The 13581-nt window shown below is 37.4% G+C and overlaps 1 protein-coding gene across 2 annotated transcripts in view; it reads left to right on the forward strand.

The window, feature by feature from the left end:
* The window catches only part of LOC129258930 (transient receptor potential cation channel subfamily A member 1 homolog), a 32949-nt gene extending 19613 nt beyond the window's left edge, over positions 1 to 13336 (forward strand). For both annotated transcript variants that reach the window (XM_064098504.1, XM_064098503.1), the window contains 15 exons: positions 725 to 813; positions 1387 to 1533; positions 2076 to 2196; positions 2625 to 2785; positions 3330 to 3451; positions 3570 to 3701; positions 4230 to 4417; positions 5221 to 5550; positions 5888 to 6028; positions 6474 to 6582; positions 7376 to 7467; positions 7950 to 8180; positions 9017 to 9085; positions 9576 to 9749; positions 10505 to 13336. In XM_064098504.1, the coding sequence (XP_063954574.1) occupies positions 725 to 813; positions 1387 to 1533; positions 2076 to 2196; positions 2625 to 2785; positions 3330 to 3451; positions 3570 to 3701; positions 4230 to 4417; positions 5221 to 5550; positions 5888 to 6028; positions 6474 to 6582; positions 7376 to 7467; positions 7950 to 8180; positions 9017 to 9085; positions 9576 to 9749; positions 10505 to 10807 (2409 nt within the window). In that variant the 3' untranslated portion in view covers positions 10808 to 13336. The remainder of the gene's footprint in view (positions 1 to 724; positions 814 to 1386; positions 1534 to 2075; positions 2197 to 2624; positions 2786 to 3329; positions 3452 to 3569; positions 3702 to 4229; positions 4418 to 5220; positions 5551 to 5887; positions 6029 to 6473; positions 6583 to 7375; positions 7468 to 7949; positions 8181 to 9016; positions 9086 to 9575; positions 9750 to 10504) is intronic.
* The last annotated feature ends 245 nt before the right edge of the window (positions 13337 to 13581 follow it).

A 13581-nucleotide genomic window follows, 5' to 3' on the forward strand; every position in this document is an offset into this window, starting at 1 on the left:
AAGTTGCTATTTATATGAATTTTTCTGCAGTTTTCAAACTGTCAGGGAGTGGGGGGGGGGGCGAGACATCCCTCCTGCCTCCGGTACTGGTGCCGGTAAAGACTTTTTATAGAAATAACGTTAAGATTCGAAAAACCCAAGGGCAGTTGCCTGAACATACTTTGGAATCCATGACGTATGATTCCCTCCTCTTAATTCAATCACATTACACTTGTTTGGCGTTCAACTATTTAAAGGATAGAACAACGTTGAACTGGTGCTCGATGGTGAGTGCAGGGCTTGCGATCACTTGGTCAAAATGAATTTTCGGAGCATTCCTATTTCAGATTCTATTTCGAACAATAAAATATGGTTTGTTATCATTATTAGTTTTTTAGATTTACTCTGATCACATGTATATTATTAGCTCTTTTAAGGCCTGGTCCCACTGGCCGACGGACACAAAATAACGGATACATGGGACAAGCTAAATTTCGGGATGGCTCCATCCGTTTTCATCCGCTTCAGATATTGGACATAAATGGGCGAACAATGAAATCACAGTGGACGGATGGTCGATGTATAAAGTCCTAATGAAAAACGTATTCAAATAGTACACAACGAATACATAATGTTTCCCAACGGATGGCAAGATTCTGTTCCGTTTTACATCCTCTCTGCATCCGTAAGTGCAGTGGGACCAAACCTTTATAAAATGTGAACATTTAACGTTTCGCTCTTTCAGATTCTTGATTATGAATTCCGTTTTCATGAGATGACTGATAGGGGGATAATGGACTTCATCATGGGAGCAGTCAAGAGGAAGCACGGCGAGTAAGTAATCCATTTCAGTTTTTTTCAATCAGAGGGGAGCATTTCATGAAAAGGGTTGTCAGATATTTTATCCGACAGTTACCATAGTAACACTGCTTCATAGCCAATCAGCATCAAGAAAAGTTTTCAGATCTGGATGAAGTGCTCCCCTGAATTCATAAAACTACATAGTGTACTATCATACAATAACCCCGATCCTTGGGTGGTTTTTCAAGCTGCTATGTGCACGAAGTTACGCACCACTGGAACATTTCAGTCATTACTATTCAACTCAAGAAAGGATCACTAGTCGTCCGTGAATTAATGATTAACTCACGAACAGCTCTGTGAAACATTCCCCCGGATAACTCGAAAGGAATCTACTTAACCTTGAATTACAACAATATCTTCGTTTTTGAATCGCTTGAGACAAAGCAAACATATTTTATACATTGGTTATGGCCTGGAATTTTATGGTAAAGTCGTGATAAAACATAAAAACATGGATTCTGGTCTTACTTTGTTTTAAGATTAATAAGTATTTAGTATTAATAATTCCATAACTAGACTGTAACCTCGTATGTTTTGCTGCAGAACTGTACACGTATTGGTACGTTGGAACAGGGCTGTTGTGGACCATCGTGATGAGCTCGGAAATACACCTCTTCATTACGCCGCAGAGGGCGGGCATCACGACATCGCCAGGGAACTTATTCTAGCAAAGGCCCAAGTCAATGCCAAGTATTAAATATTTCAAGTTGTTCTTTATCATGTTTATCTTCTTGTAATCGTTGAAAAGGGATCATCATATTTCAGGATAAAAAACATGCGATTTCCGTCAGTTATATCAAGTTCAAGTATTCATTACCTAGTCTGATTATTCTGAAAGAAAGCACATTTCACCCGATTACACGAGTATAGTCAGAAAATCGACACTCCTGTAAAAGGGAACTTCGATAAAGAAGAGAACTTTGCAAAAAAAGATTTCTTAACGAAACTTGTTAAATTCCTTTAACAAATCCATGTGCATTTCCATTACATATTTATCACTGCTCGGCTCCATCTCGAAGAACTTCGGAAAACATTTTCGACGATTGATTGCATTGACTATATTGTACAATAAATCGAGAAATCAAGCATACGAATAATCACTAACATTTGTGTTAAGGGACCCATTTTACAGATGAATAAAAAGAATGATACAATACTCGATCGCAGACCAAATAGACAAGATCTACAAGTTCACCATCTACTTCCTAACTTTCCGTTTATTGATTATTCAGGAATGGTGAAGATCTAGGTGGTCTGGCACCTCTCCATTACGTAGCTGCCCGTGGTTGGACAAGAACAGCTCATGTTTTGCTCGACTCTCTGGCAAATATCGACCAGACGGACAACCAATTGGTATGGAATTGTAACTTGAGAATATGATGAAAGTATAAAGCACGATCAATGCCACTTTCTAGTATGAGTCGAGTTGGAGGCTTCAGCCCCCACCTTTTCAAAAATGTGTAACAATACCATCTGATTGTGATCCTTTGCGTAGCCAGCCCCCCCCCCCCAACTTACGACTCAACCCCCCTACTTTCAAACCACTTCACGGCCCCTAACCTGAATTTTCTTATCGTTTTATCCCGTTATACTTGTTTAATAATTGGTATCTAGTAAAGAAGTTGATTGCTTTTTAACGGCGATGAACAGTTTTTGTCGTTGCCTTTATTTTCTAGATATTGTTTTTATGATTTTGTATATTAGTTTTAAGAACAAAAAGATAACAAAAAAATCGACGAATATATTCATTCCCTATTCCTGCGCTTTCTATGTTGTTTTAGATGACACCTCTCCACCATGCTTGTAGAGACGGAAATATCAACATGGTCGACCTGCTACTCAACGGCAAGGGAGCTGGAACTGTTACCAAACCAGCTGACGTCACAATACAAGACGCCAAGGGACTGAATTGCCTCGATCACGCAATCGACAACGACCACGAGTACGATATATCCGAAATCTCCCATATGCCATAGTCATAGCGGCTACGATTGATCTGATCAACCACAACTATGGAAAGCCGGCAATACAACAAATAAAATTCATGTTTGTTTTGAAAAGTTCCTAGAAAGATCTACAACATTCAATGTTGTCTCGACAATTCAGTGTGCTCCTTTTTGTTTACAAAGGACACTGTGAAAAGTTTCGACAGAAAAAAGTTATGACAATGATGGATTTCCATAGAAAAGAGGTTGATTGGATCAATCCTAAATCTTTGTAAGAAGGGACCCAGATCAACAAAAAATATTACGTTATTACCTATGACATACTATCGGTCTCGGTTTGGAATCATCTTTATTAGTGTGAATGTAACAAAAGTTCCAACATTTTGGTAATTGATTAAAGGTGGTCTTACCCTTTGGCAACTGTATGATATGAAAATTATCATCGCTCAAGTCTGTAAGCATGGTAAGAGGTCAATGACCTGATTTAGAATCGTGATTTTCTGCTTACCATTACCATACTTTTAATAATGCTCATTCTAGGACAATCGCCAAGATGATCATAACTCACGACAGATGGCTGGAAGTGATGTCAGTATCGAGTCTGGATGAAGAGACTAGGTACCACACAACGCCGATGCGGAAGCTGATTTGCTCGATGCCAGGTAAGATTCAACCAATGGCGTAACACGTCACCCTCTCCGTCCGCTGTGCGACTTTCAACCAATCTCCTTTGTCGAAGGAGATTGACCAATCAAACCCCTTGTTTCTCGTACCGTTTAGATGTTGCCAGGATGATACTGGACCGGTGCATTACAGTCACAGGGGGGACCAGAATTCGAGATAAAGACGTCCAAATAGAATTTTACTATGAACTTCTGGAAGACACGTTTTCACCGTGGATGCGGTCGATGGGTATGTACCTTTTGTTCGTGCTTCTTCGAAAGTTAGATGTTGTGTGTAAAAGATTTAGGTAAAAACTGAAAGCTTATAATTGAGTGCATGTTATTCGAATCTTGGTATAATATAATTATGTTACATGAATTATAGTTATTGTGCATATTAACGTGTTCTTGTTACGTCGTATAATATTCAACACGAAAAAACCTCGGAGGCAAAATTCATAATAATTTCATGCATATAAATACCCTCACTTATCAATAGTGTTCAAGCTATCCAACAAGCGTTATAGATGTTAGAGGAAAGAAAAAATCTCGAAGGTAAAGCTTTATAATAACATACTATTGATACCTTCTAATGATTATGAATAGGGTCAAGCAACCCAAGAATTGTAATAGAAATAACAGGGTAAAGAATACAGACAATTTTTTAATCATTCACTGTAATTATTGAAGAAGCACTACTTTTTCAAAGGCGCCACTATCGTCATTACAATTGTTTCTATCATTATAATCTTCACCACTGTAATTTCCTTTTCCTCAGATGACGAACCCCATGCAAGTGGCGGGGTATTAAATGCCTTCTTGAATCGAATGTACAAGAGGGTATCGGCTAGACTTCCATCTGACATCGAAGAACAGTATGACGAAAAAGATCATTTACTCAAATCCTCTACTCCTTTCATTCGAAACGCAGTGGAAAGAAATGATAACCACCCTGTTCAGTTGATGGTAAGTTCAGTCAAAGGTAGAAATAGAATTTCATAAAACAAGGGGGGGGGGGTCATGGGAACGGAGATGTGTTCCATTTTTGTTTGGCAAAAACATGTAATAGGTCCACGGCAAAACCCTCTGAAAGGGGGCGGGGGTGTCGTTGGTAAGGAATGATTTCATTTTCGCCATTTAAAAAGAAGAGTAATAAAAAAGGTTCCCAATGCAAGAATCATAATATACCTGGAATACTTCAGGTCATCACGGATATTTTATAGCCATCACCAATAATAGGTCATCCATGGTATTACAACGTTTGAATATTTTTGCAGTACATCGTTTCTTTTTCTGTTTTTTTTTTACTTCAAATATCTTGGATATAATATAAGGATTAGGGCCTATTTGGTAAAATTTTAACAATTTCAAAATCATAAGTTTGAAAACATACCCTAATTTGCTGTCATATTCTCGTTTCCAAACTATAATGGCAATATATATACGTATCAGGGCCTCGGAACAGTTTTAAAAGGGGAGGGGTGTTGATGAACACATAGAAAAGAGAATCAGATATCAGGTTTGCAATTTCTGTATGTTAACCAGTCCCTGGTTCCGCTACCCGTGAATGTCTTTCTCCTCATAACAATGATCTTGATCATGATAGCCAGTTAAAGAAGTTAACTTCTATCTCACTTCGACCAAGCTAGCTTTCTATAATCTATTCATCATGAAGCATATCCGGTTTATCTCTCACTCAATTGTCTAACCTTAAAGGTACATACATGCATGATTATATAAAACTAAAATAATACCAATCTCCGTTTCAGATTTCTTCCACACGTGTTGAGCTTTTAGACCACCCACTCGTGACGACATTCCTTGAGCACAAGTGGAAATCGGTTGGTCGTTACATCTTCTACGCGGGTTTCCTGATATACATCACGTTTCTTGCAATGCTGACCGGATACATCGTCGCCATTCCACCCGATTACTATGTCCGATCTGTCAACCATTCTGTCGATCCAGATGCAATTACATGGTTTGGAAACGGGGAGCAGCTATGGATTGAAGATGTTCCAGCTGCAGTCATCTATCTTTTTGATGTCTTTGGCCCGACCTCAATCATGATTTTGTCGATCATGAATATTCTGAGAGAGGTGGGTTGAATGATTGAAAAAAAAACCTACAAATCTAAAAGGAAAATTGTTCGGAAAGTCAGAAAATCATTAAAGCACATCGTGGAAAATAGGAATCAGTGAGGAATGTTTAAAGTGTTTTATCCCTGTACCAATGTAACTGTCACCACCACCACCATTACCACCACCACCACCATTATCATCATCATCTTCATCTACATCATCATCATTATCATCATCATCATCACCACTGTCATTGTCAAGATTATTATCATTATCATGCTCATTATAATGTCGTAGTTGCCGGTCTTACCTTGAGTAATTTGAGTATATCTTTTATTTTCAATTCTTGTTACAGTTAGGGCAGATGTTCGTTCAGAGGTTTTCATATTTCCGGGATGGAGGAAATATCATGGAGTTATTTCTTTACATATTCGCCATCATATTCTCAGTGCCTTTCAGTCATATCGACTATGTTGCCAATGGAAGAATAAAAAAGGTGAATATATATACACCCTCAGACATTTCCATAACTACACTCATTTATATAGATCTAACTTTTTATCAATAGATTTGATTATATACCCAACATCTGTTTTAGAATATGGATTTATATCGGCATCCTTATTACGGACGATATAGCAACATTGATTGTCCCTGTCCCCATTCTTTTTGCATATAGAAATCGGATAGGCAGAAGGGGGGTGGCTGTTGAGTGGGACCAAAATATGCGTTTAAATGTGTTTAGAAAAATAAGCTAAACTTGAAAATGTCACAACCTATTTATTTTGCATCCGATTGTTATGACATGTTCAATGCTATGGTTGTTTAAATTCATCTAATTGCTCAAAACAACCTTAAAGTGAACTTGGCCATTAAAGATATCCTGTATAGCATCATATATTTACCAATCCTTTATCGCCTTCTTTCCCCCACACCCAAAGCATTGGCAGTGGCCGATGGGTGCCGCAGCAGGTTTCCTGGGATGGATCAATCTCCTCCTCTTTATAAGGTGTAACTCCAAACTCGGGATCTATGTTATCATGTTCATAGGTAAGATGACATACCCTCCGACAAAAGAAACACACACAAACACACACCCTGACCCCACACACACGCACTCATACACGCATCTCCATGCCCACCCTCATCCACTCCCTTACACACACGCGCGCACACACACACACACACCAACGAGATTACCCTCATATGTTCAATCACATCCTCTCTCGCACTCATACACAATCTCACCCTCACACACACCCCCACACCCGTCGAAACACACATCGCACCCCAAACCATTTTTTAATCTACAACAAATTATTGAATTCTCTTTCTCATGAAAATGTTCAACTCAAAATGAACCAACAAAACCCACCAACACACACCTTCACCTACACCCACCATCTCTCTCTTCACATCACACACACCCACACACCAAGAGGAATCAAATAACCCGAACAAGCACACAGAAGTGCATTCATCTCAACGCCTTACTTTGTTAACTTCATTGCATCTGCGCCCCGTTTACATGAAAACACAGCAGTCGGCTGGGGCTGATTTTTACGATAGATTATACACATCGATCAGGGCGATCAATCGTCATCAGTCCTACGATCAAACGCTAAGCTTTGTGGTACGGGGCCCTCGTCAGTGATGAGGAGAAAATCCCGCACTTTAGCCGTTCAGTATACATGGATGAACCTGTTATTGTGCTCTTACATAATTCAATTGATTTCAACTAAATTCCTTTTGTGGTAATGTATTTTTATTTTGAAAAAAAAAATAGATTATTGATAATGAATGATAACGTCACATATTACTCTCCCTCCTCTAACTCTTCTAGATATCTTCAAGACTTTTCTCCGATTCAGTTTTATCCTCTTTCTTTTCGTCATGGCCTTCGGTATCGCATTCTACGCTCTTCTTCTGAATCAGGTATTAGAAAATATAATATGACCAAGACTTGGATGATGATATTATCGTCTATATTTCTCATGTCCATTGAATTAGCATTTGAATAAGATTTTTTAGACATTAATATTATTCTACAATTAGAAAGAATATATTTTAACACAGTCACTGTGGTTAACTTGTGGCATGTTCAAATAGTTATTATGCATGTTATATGTGTTTCTAAGTAAATATCTTTCAAACTCTCAATAAAAGCAAACAAAAAATACAAGAAAAAAAGATAGATTATGTGTCTATTCAGTATAAGACTATTACTGACAAACTGAATGGGAAAGTATGCTTGCTTTCTTATGAGATTGTTCAAACACATCCCATTTCAATTAGAAAAAAGGAGAGAGATCATTACAATAGCATGGTAAAATTATGCAATATCAAAACTCGTCATGTTTCGAAATTAGTATAAACATTATTTTACTCGTTTTCGAAATCATTGTTTTTCTCCACAGAATCCATTCCACTCCTTTTTCGATTCCTTGGCCAAGACGTTCGTGATGATGATCGGTGAGCTGGATTATGCTGATATATTCTACGGCCAGGACTACCTAGGAACATCGAACACCCTGGAAGGAGACGGAGAGGCAGCCTACTTTATGAATTCAAATTTCTATGGACGGCTCACTCAACTTTTCTTCATGTTATTTCTCATCGTCATGGCAATTCTCATGATGAATATGATGGTGAGAATATTATCCATATTTCAATAAGTAGCAGTAGTATTCGTAGTAATAGGAAGATGGGTAGTAGTAAAAGTAGTATGTAGTAGTAGCAGAAGCAGCAGCAGCAATAGTAGTAGTAGTAGTAGTAGTAATAGTAATAGTAGTAGTAGTAGTAGTAGTAGTAGTAGTAGTAGTAGTAGTAGTAGTAATAGTAATAGTAGTAGTAGTAGTAGTAGTAGTAGTAATAGTAATAGTAGTAGTAGTAGTAGTAGTAGTAGTAGTAGAAGTAGTAGTAGTATGATGATGATGAAGTGGTAGTAGACGGTAGTAATAGTAGTAGTAAAAGTAGTAATTTTAGTAGTAGTAGTAGTAGTAGTAGTAGTAGTAGGAGTAGTAGGAGTAGTAGTAATAGCAGCAGCAGCAGTAGTAGTAGTAGTAGTTTTTGTTGCAGTAGTAGTAGTAGTAGTAGTAGCAGCAGTAGTAGTTGTAATAGTAGTAGTAGTAGTAGAAGTAGTAGAAGTAGTAGTAGTAGTAGTAGTAGTAGTAGCAGCAGCAGTTATAATAGTAGTGGTAGTAGTAGTAGTAGTAGCAGCAGTAGTAGTAGTAGAAGTAGCAGCAGAAGTAGTAGTGGTATTGGTAGTGATGATGAGTTTATAGACATACATGTTTACAAAAGTAAAATCATTATTAGAAATCACGAAACAATTTTGTCAAATTATCAAATTATTGATTGAGAACAGATGACGCTTGTATCAAAGTAAAAAAAAGTTATAATTTTCAATGTTCATCCCTTGTGATGACAATGCTTTTTTCATCTAAACTCCATCTCACCTACCTCCTCAATTACTCTCGTCCAGGTTGGTTTGGCCGTTGATGACATCCAGGCAATCCAGGAAAAGGCAAATCTTCATAGTCTCACCATGCAGGTAAATACGCACCAACATGCGAAACCTGTGCTTCATTCTGCTTAAGATCTTCAATGACTTCGTTACAAATGAACCCAGAATAACGCACGTTGAATGTACTACTTTACAAATATAAATCATCTAACTGAAAAGATTTGTGACATACCTTACAAGCTGAAAGTTTCAGTTGAAGAGAGATATTAAAACCAGGGTAGAGAATGTTTGTATGTCTGTCTATTGTCATGATGTCTTTATATGTGACTAATGGCTTTTCCGTTTAATGTATGTTGTACAAATTAGCTAACGACAGAGCCACAGAGTAAGATGTTTTTTTTTTAACAAGCAAATCTTATTTTTGTTCATTGTAATAAACATTACTTATAAGGTATGGTTGCTTGTTAACATTCAAATGATAACCAAGAGCGCTTCAATCATTGTATTTATAATGTATTATATTTTACTTCCTCCTAAACACGTTTAAAACGATATGGCTATCACCTACTCTTTCCAGGCTAGTATGGCACTGGAGAATCAGTCAAAGTTTCCTCTGTGGCTCTGGAGGAGATGTGTAGCTCGAAGGAAGAGGTTTCTCTTGAACGAGGTCAAACTCAGGAAATGGCTTCGACGGCTGACTGGCGGAAGAAAACAACTCAAGAGGGCGTTATCGATCAGTCATGATGCAGAGGTGGGCTGAATCATCAAAATTATTTTGGAATAAAAGGGATAGAATTATATCGTTTTCTGAATAGCATCGGGGTGTGCCACCTATTGCAGTCTACACAAATAATGATAGTCATTATTGTCTATCATAATTATTGTCATTGCGTAGTGTTATCCTGTCAGGAGAGCGCTTGGCGGAGCCATTACGGTGCGTAAAACGGAATCGGAACTGATGTTTCTACCTATTCCGCTTAAAAACTGCGGTCCAGAGTACATAGAAGATAAGATGGCAGGAAAAAAATGTACAGCTATGTATAGAGTGAAGATACTGAGTAACGGACAATTTTTAGGTAGAGTGTGGGCGTGGGTTTATAAGAACATGTTGGGTAAAAAAGTATGTTGGGGAACAAAATGTTGAAGAAAAGTCTGTGTGTGCGTATGTGTGTGTGTGTGTGAGAGAGAGAGAGAGAGAGCGCGCGCGAATGAGTGAGGGAAAGGGATGTGTTTTCATTGAGCATTTCACAGTGTGTATGGGTGTGTGCGTGAGGATGGTAGAGAGAGAGAGAGAGAGAGAGAGATAGAGGGGTATTGCACAAAATTTAAAGACACATTAAAATAAAGACGGAATAACGACGAAACAATTTCCGATTCTGCCACCTATTGACATAATCTGCATGCGATGATGATAGTTAATATCATAAGAATTTAGTTAAATGCATGAGGATATAATAGCACTGATGACATTCTTAATTGATTCCTTCATCATTATTTCTTTACCAGAATCATTTAAGCATTGAGTCGCCACAAGAAGAGGCCTACGAGAAAATCAAAGACCGAATCAAGGACGTCAGTCTGAAGGTTGAACAAGCAACGGTTGAAATGTTGGAAGAAGCCAAGAAAAGAGATGCCCAGTTGGAACACCTGAGTGGTGAACAGAAAGTCCTTCATGACCGGGCAGATCATCTACAGTCAACACAGGAACGCCTTGGTGATAGCATGGAAATCATGCATAGAAAGATGGATGTGATGATCAAGAAACTAAAGATTAAGCAAAAGAACGTCGAAGGCCTGTTTAGACCTTAAAGACGTAAAACATAGTTAGAATTTCAATCAATAGAAGGACGTTTTGGGATTTTTGCGACTGAATTATTGAGTAACCTTCGAAACATTGAAATCTCCATTGTTTTCTCTTTAAACGCACAAGAAGTTATATCTCTATCTTGACTTACTTTTCCGTTTGTAGGAAACTATACGTTACCAATTTGATCAGAGTGGATCTGTTCCAAAATTCTGCGCAGGTCATAATAATTATGCATTTGCTAGCAATGAGTGTCGGTAACATCCTTCGTGTTAGTTTCTAATGTCATTTCCAGTCAAGTCTTAATTAAAAACGTCCGATTTTTTTTATCCTATCGAGAGATGAAGTAAATAGTGATTAATTGATTAATTGATTTATTTTTCTTCTGCATTCATGATATTTTGATTTGATTTGATTTAATGTTTTCTTCTGCATCCATAACATTCGTATAATACATTTTTCATAACATAATAAACATAATATGCTAGCATTTTTGGCATGAATCATAAATAAAAAGTATTAAAAAGATAATTTCAGACAAAAATGATTAACTATATGATATTCACAATTTGCAGGAGAAGGATTGTCATCATAAGCAGATTGCTTGAAAAAAATGACAATGAAGCATTAGTCAACGCAAATTGTCAGGTTGTATTTAACCATCAGTGGTAACTTCCATTGCTTTCTTATTTGTAACTAATGATCCCGACCGAAATAATTACATGCTTGCCTCATAAGGAGAGACTTGATGAGCTGCTACTTCTTATACATATGTTCTTCATGCACTCACGACACGCACAACCAGCTCAACCAACGCGGAGCAGCGATAGAGTGCACGGCGCATTGGTCTATGCTGATTGGACGCGCACCACGAAAGAGGTCATTCAGCACAGACATGTCAGGAGGAGTGTCCTGGTCAAATCCTCTTTAAAATTCTTTGTGCGCTGGGCCATGAACCCCTTCTGTGCTATATCATTTTCAGGGAGGGAAACAATGCATTTTTGCTTGAGCGTGAAATTTAAAGTTCGCGCGGCACCGATTGTGCATTAGTGCGAAATTCGCATGGAAATCGATGGTTGCACCACAAACACTAGAGGGCGCACTATCAGCGACTGGTAGGGTAGTCCTGACAGCGATATTAACTAGACAAACGCCACAAATACCAGTCTTGCTGTTAAGAAAACAGATGACAAATAAATCGAGTGCCTCAAATCTGTGACCTCGGACATAGTACTGCGCGTCGCTAACAGAAATAAAGATCCCTACACAACCTACTTGCAGGCCATGCGATTTTAAACAACTCATCAGTATGCTAGATTCACACACCAGTCGTTACCAATCACCTTTCCTCTTAGAATATTGCAACCTCCTGTGTCTTTTGGGCAACCACTGAAGCTACATAGAAAAGTTTCCCGTTTGATAAGCCTATGTATGTTACTCGAAAAGATATAAGTGTGCTAATGCTAACCTGGCTAACGTCAATTACGAAAAGTTTTTGTATATTTTATTGATATGGAATATAAAGATGTCATCTTTTGAGGAATAGTCGAAGGCCATGAGATATAATTGTTCTGTCACGAAATCCTTGAGTTGATATTTGATTTCTTATTCACTCATAAAGTAATAATGTGATATAGGGTGTTACATTCACGAAATGAGACAGAAATATGATGGAAAATTGCAGACAGAGAGGGGAGGAAAACGAGAGTAGATGACAAAGATAAAGGCATAGTTCTATACCCCTCCAAATGGATGGGGGCTTCGGGAGGAGCGACTTAGATCACGAAAACACGGATTATCGGGGAGAGGCGAGTGAATGTGACCCTATTTTTTTGCACCGATACACCATGTACACCGCAAAACAATACACGACACAAAAAGATGAAGAGGTTTCTTGTCAAAGAGCCTCTAATTACAACAGAATTCAAAGTCCCTGACATCTTATACTGTTATTTGAAACTGATGGCATAAGATGGTAAAACGATTTTAGAAACTATTAGATATCATCATCCCATGAGTCTTTCATAGCCAACATTTATGGAAAAGAACGAGTTTATTTTACAATATCTACGTTTTTTAAAAAATCTTTTATTGAAAGGATTTTCATAATATATTTATTTTATTTGTCAAAGTGTTCTCATAGCTTGATAACAAATTATTATAAGTATCATTTTGTGAATATCGTAATATCTGTCTATCCTTGTTTTTAATCTACTCCACTACTGTATAAGTTACAGGTGACTAGACAATTTTTTACAGAGATAAGTAGTAAATAAGATATTGAATTTTAAAAGCATAAAAACGTGGATTTAAACCTCCATCAAATATCTATTATGTAAAGAACTTTAAGTAAAGTAAACGGGTATTTTGTGCATTAATCGATTGTATTTATGGGAGATTATGGTATTAATAATGTTTTTGTTTAGCACGTTTAGCGTATAGGTCTGGTAATGTTTCTGATATCACAAGAGATTATATTGAAATTATGTATCATTTTCATCCCTCGAAATAAATTTCAAAATGTCAATGTATAATCAGTCGAATTTTGATCTTGTTTTGATTGTTGTGTTTACTTATTTCAACTTGACAAAAATACTTCAGAATTGTTCGTAAATGAAATATAAATTTCGATTCCCTATAGTGATCATGGTACTAAAAGTTTCTATCTGCAATCACTGTCATTTATTAATCATGATATTTTGATATCACAATCGTTGAAACGCCTATGAGAATCTCGTCATGATGAATCCTCATAAATTAATTTGAAAATTGCACATGA

The sequence above is a fragment of the Lytechinus pictus genome, chromosome 4 (genome assembly GCF_037042905.1).
Source record: "Lytechinus pictus isolate F3 Inbred chromosome 4, Lp3.0, whole genome shotgun sequence".
NCBI lineage: Eukaryota > Metazoa > Echinodermata > Echinoidea > Temnopleuroida > Toxopneustidae > Lytechinus > Lytechinus pictus.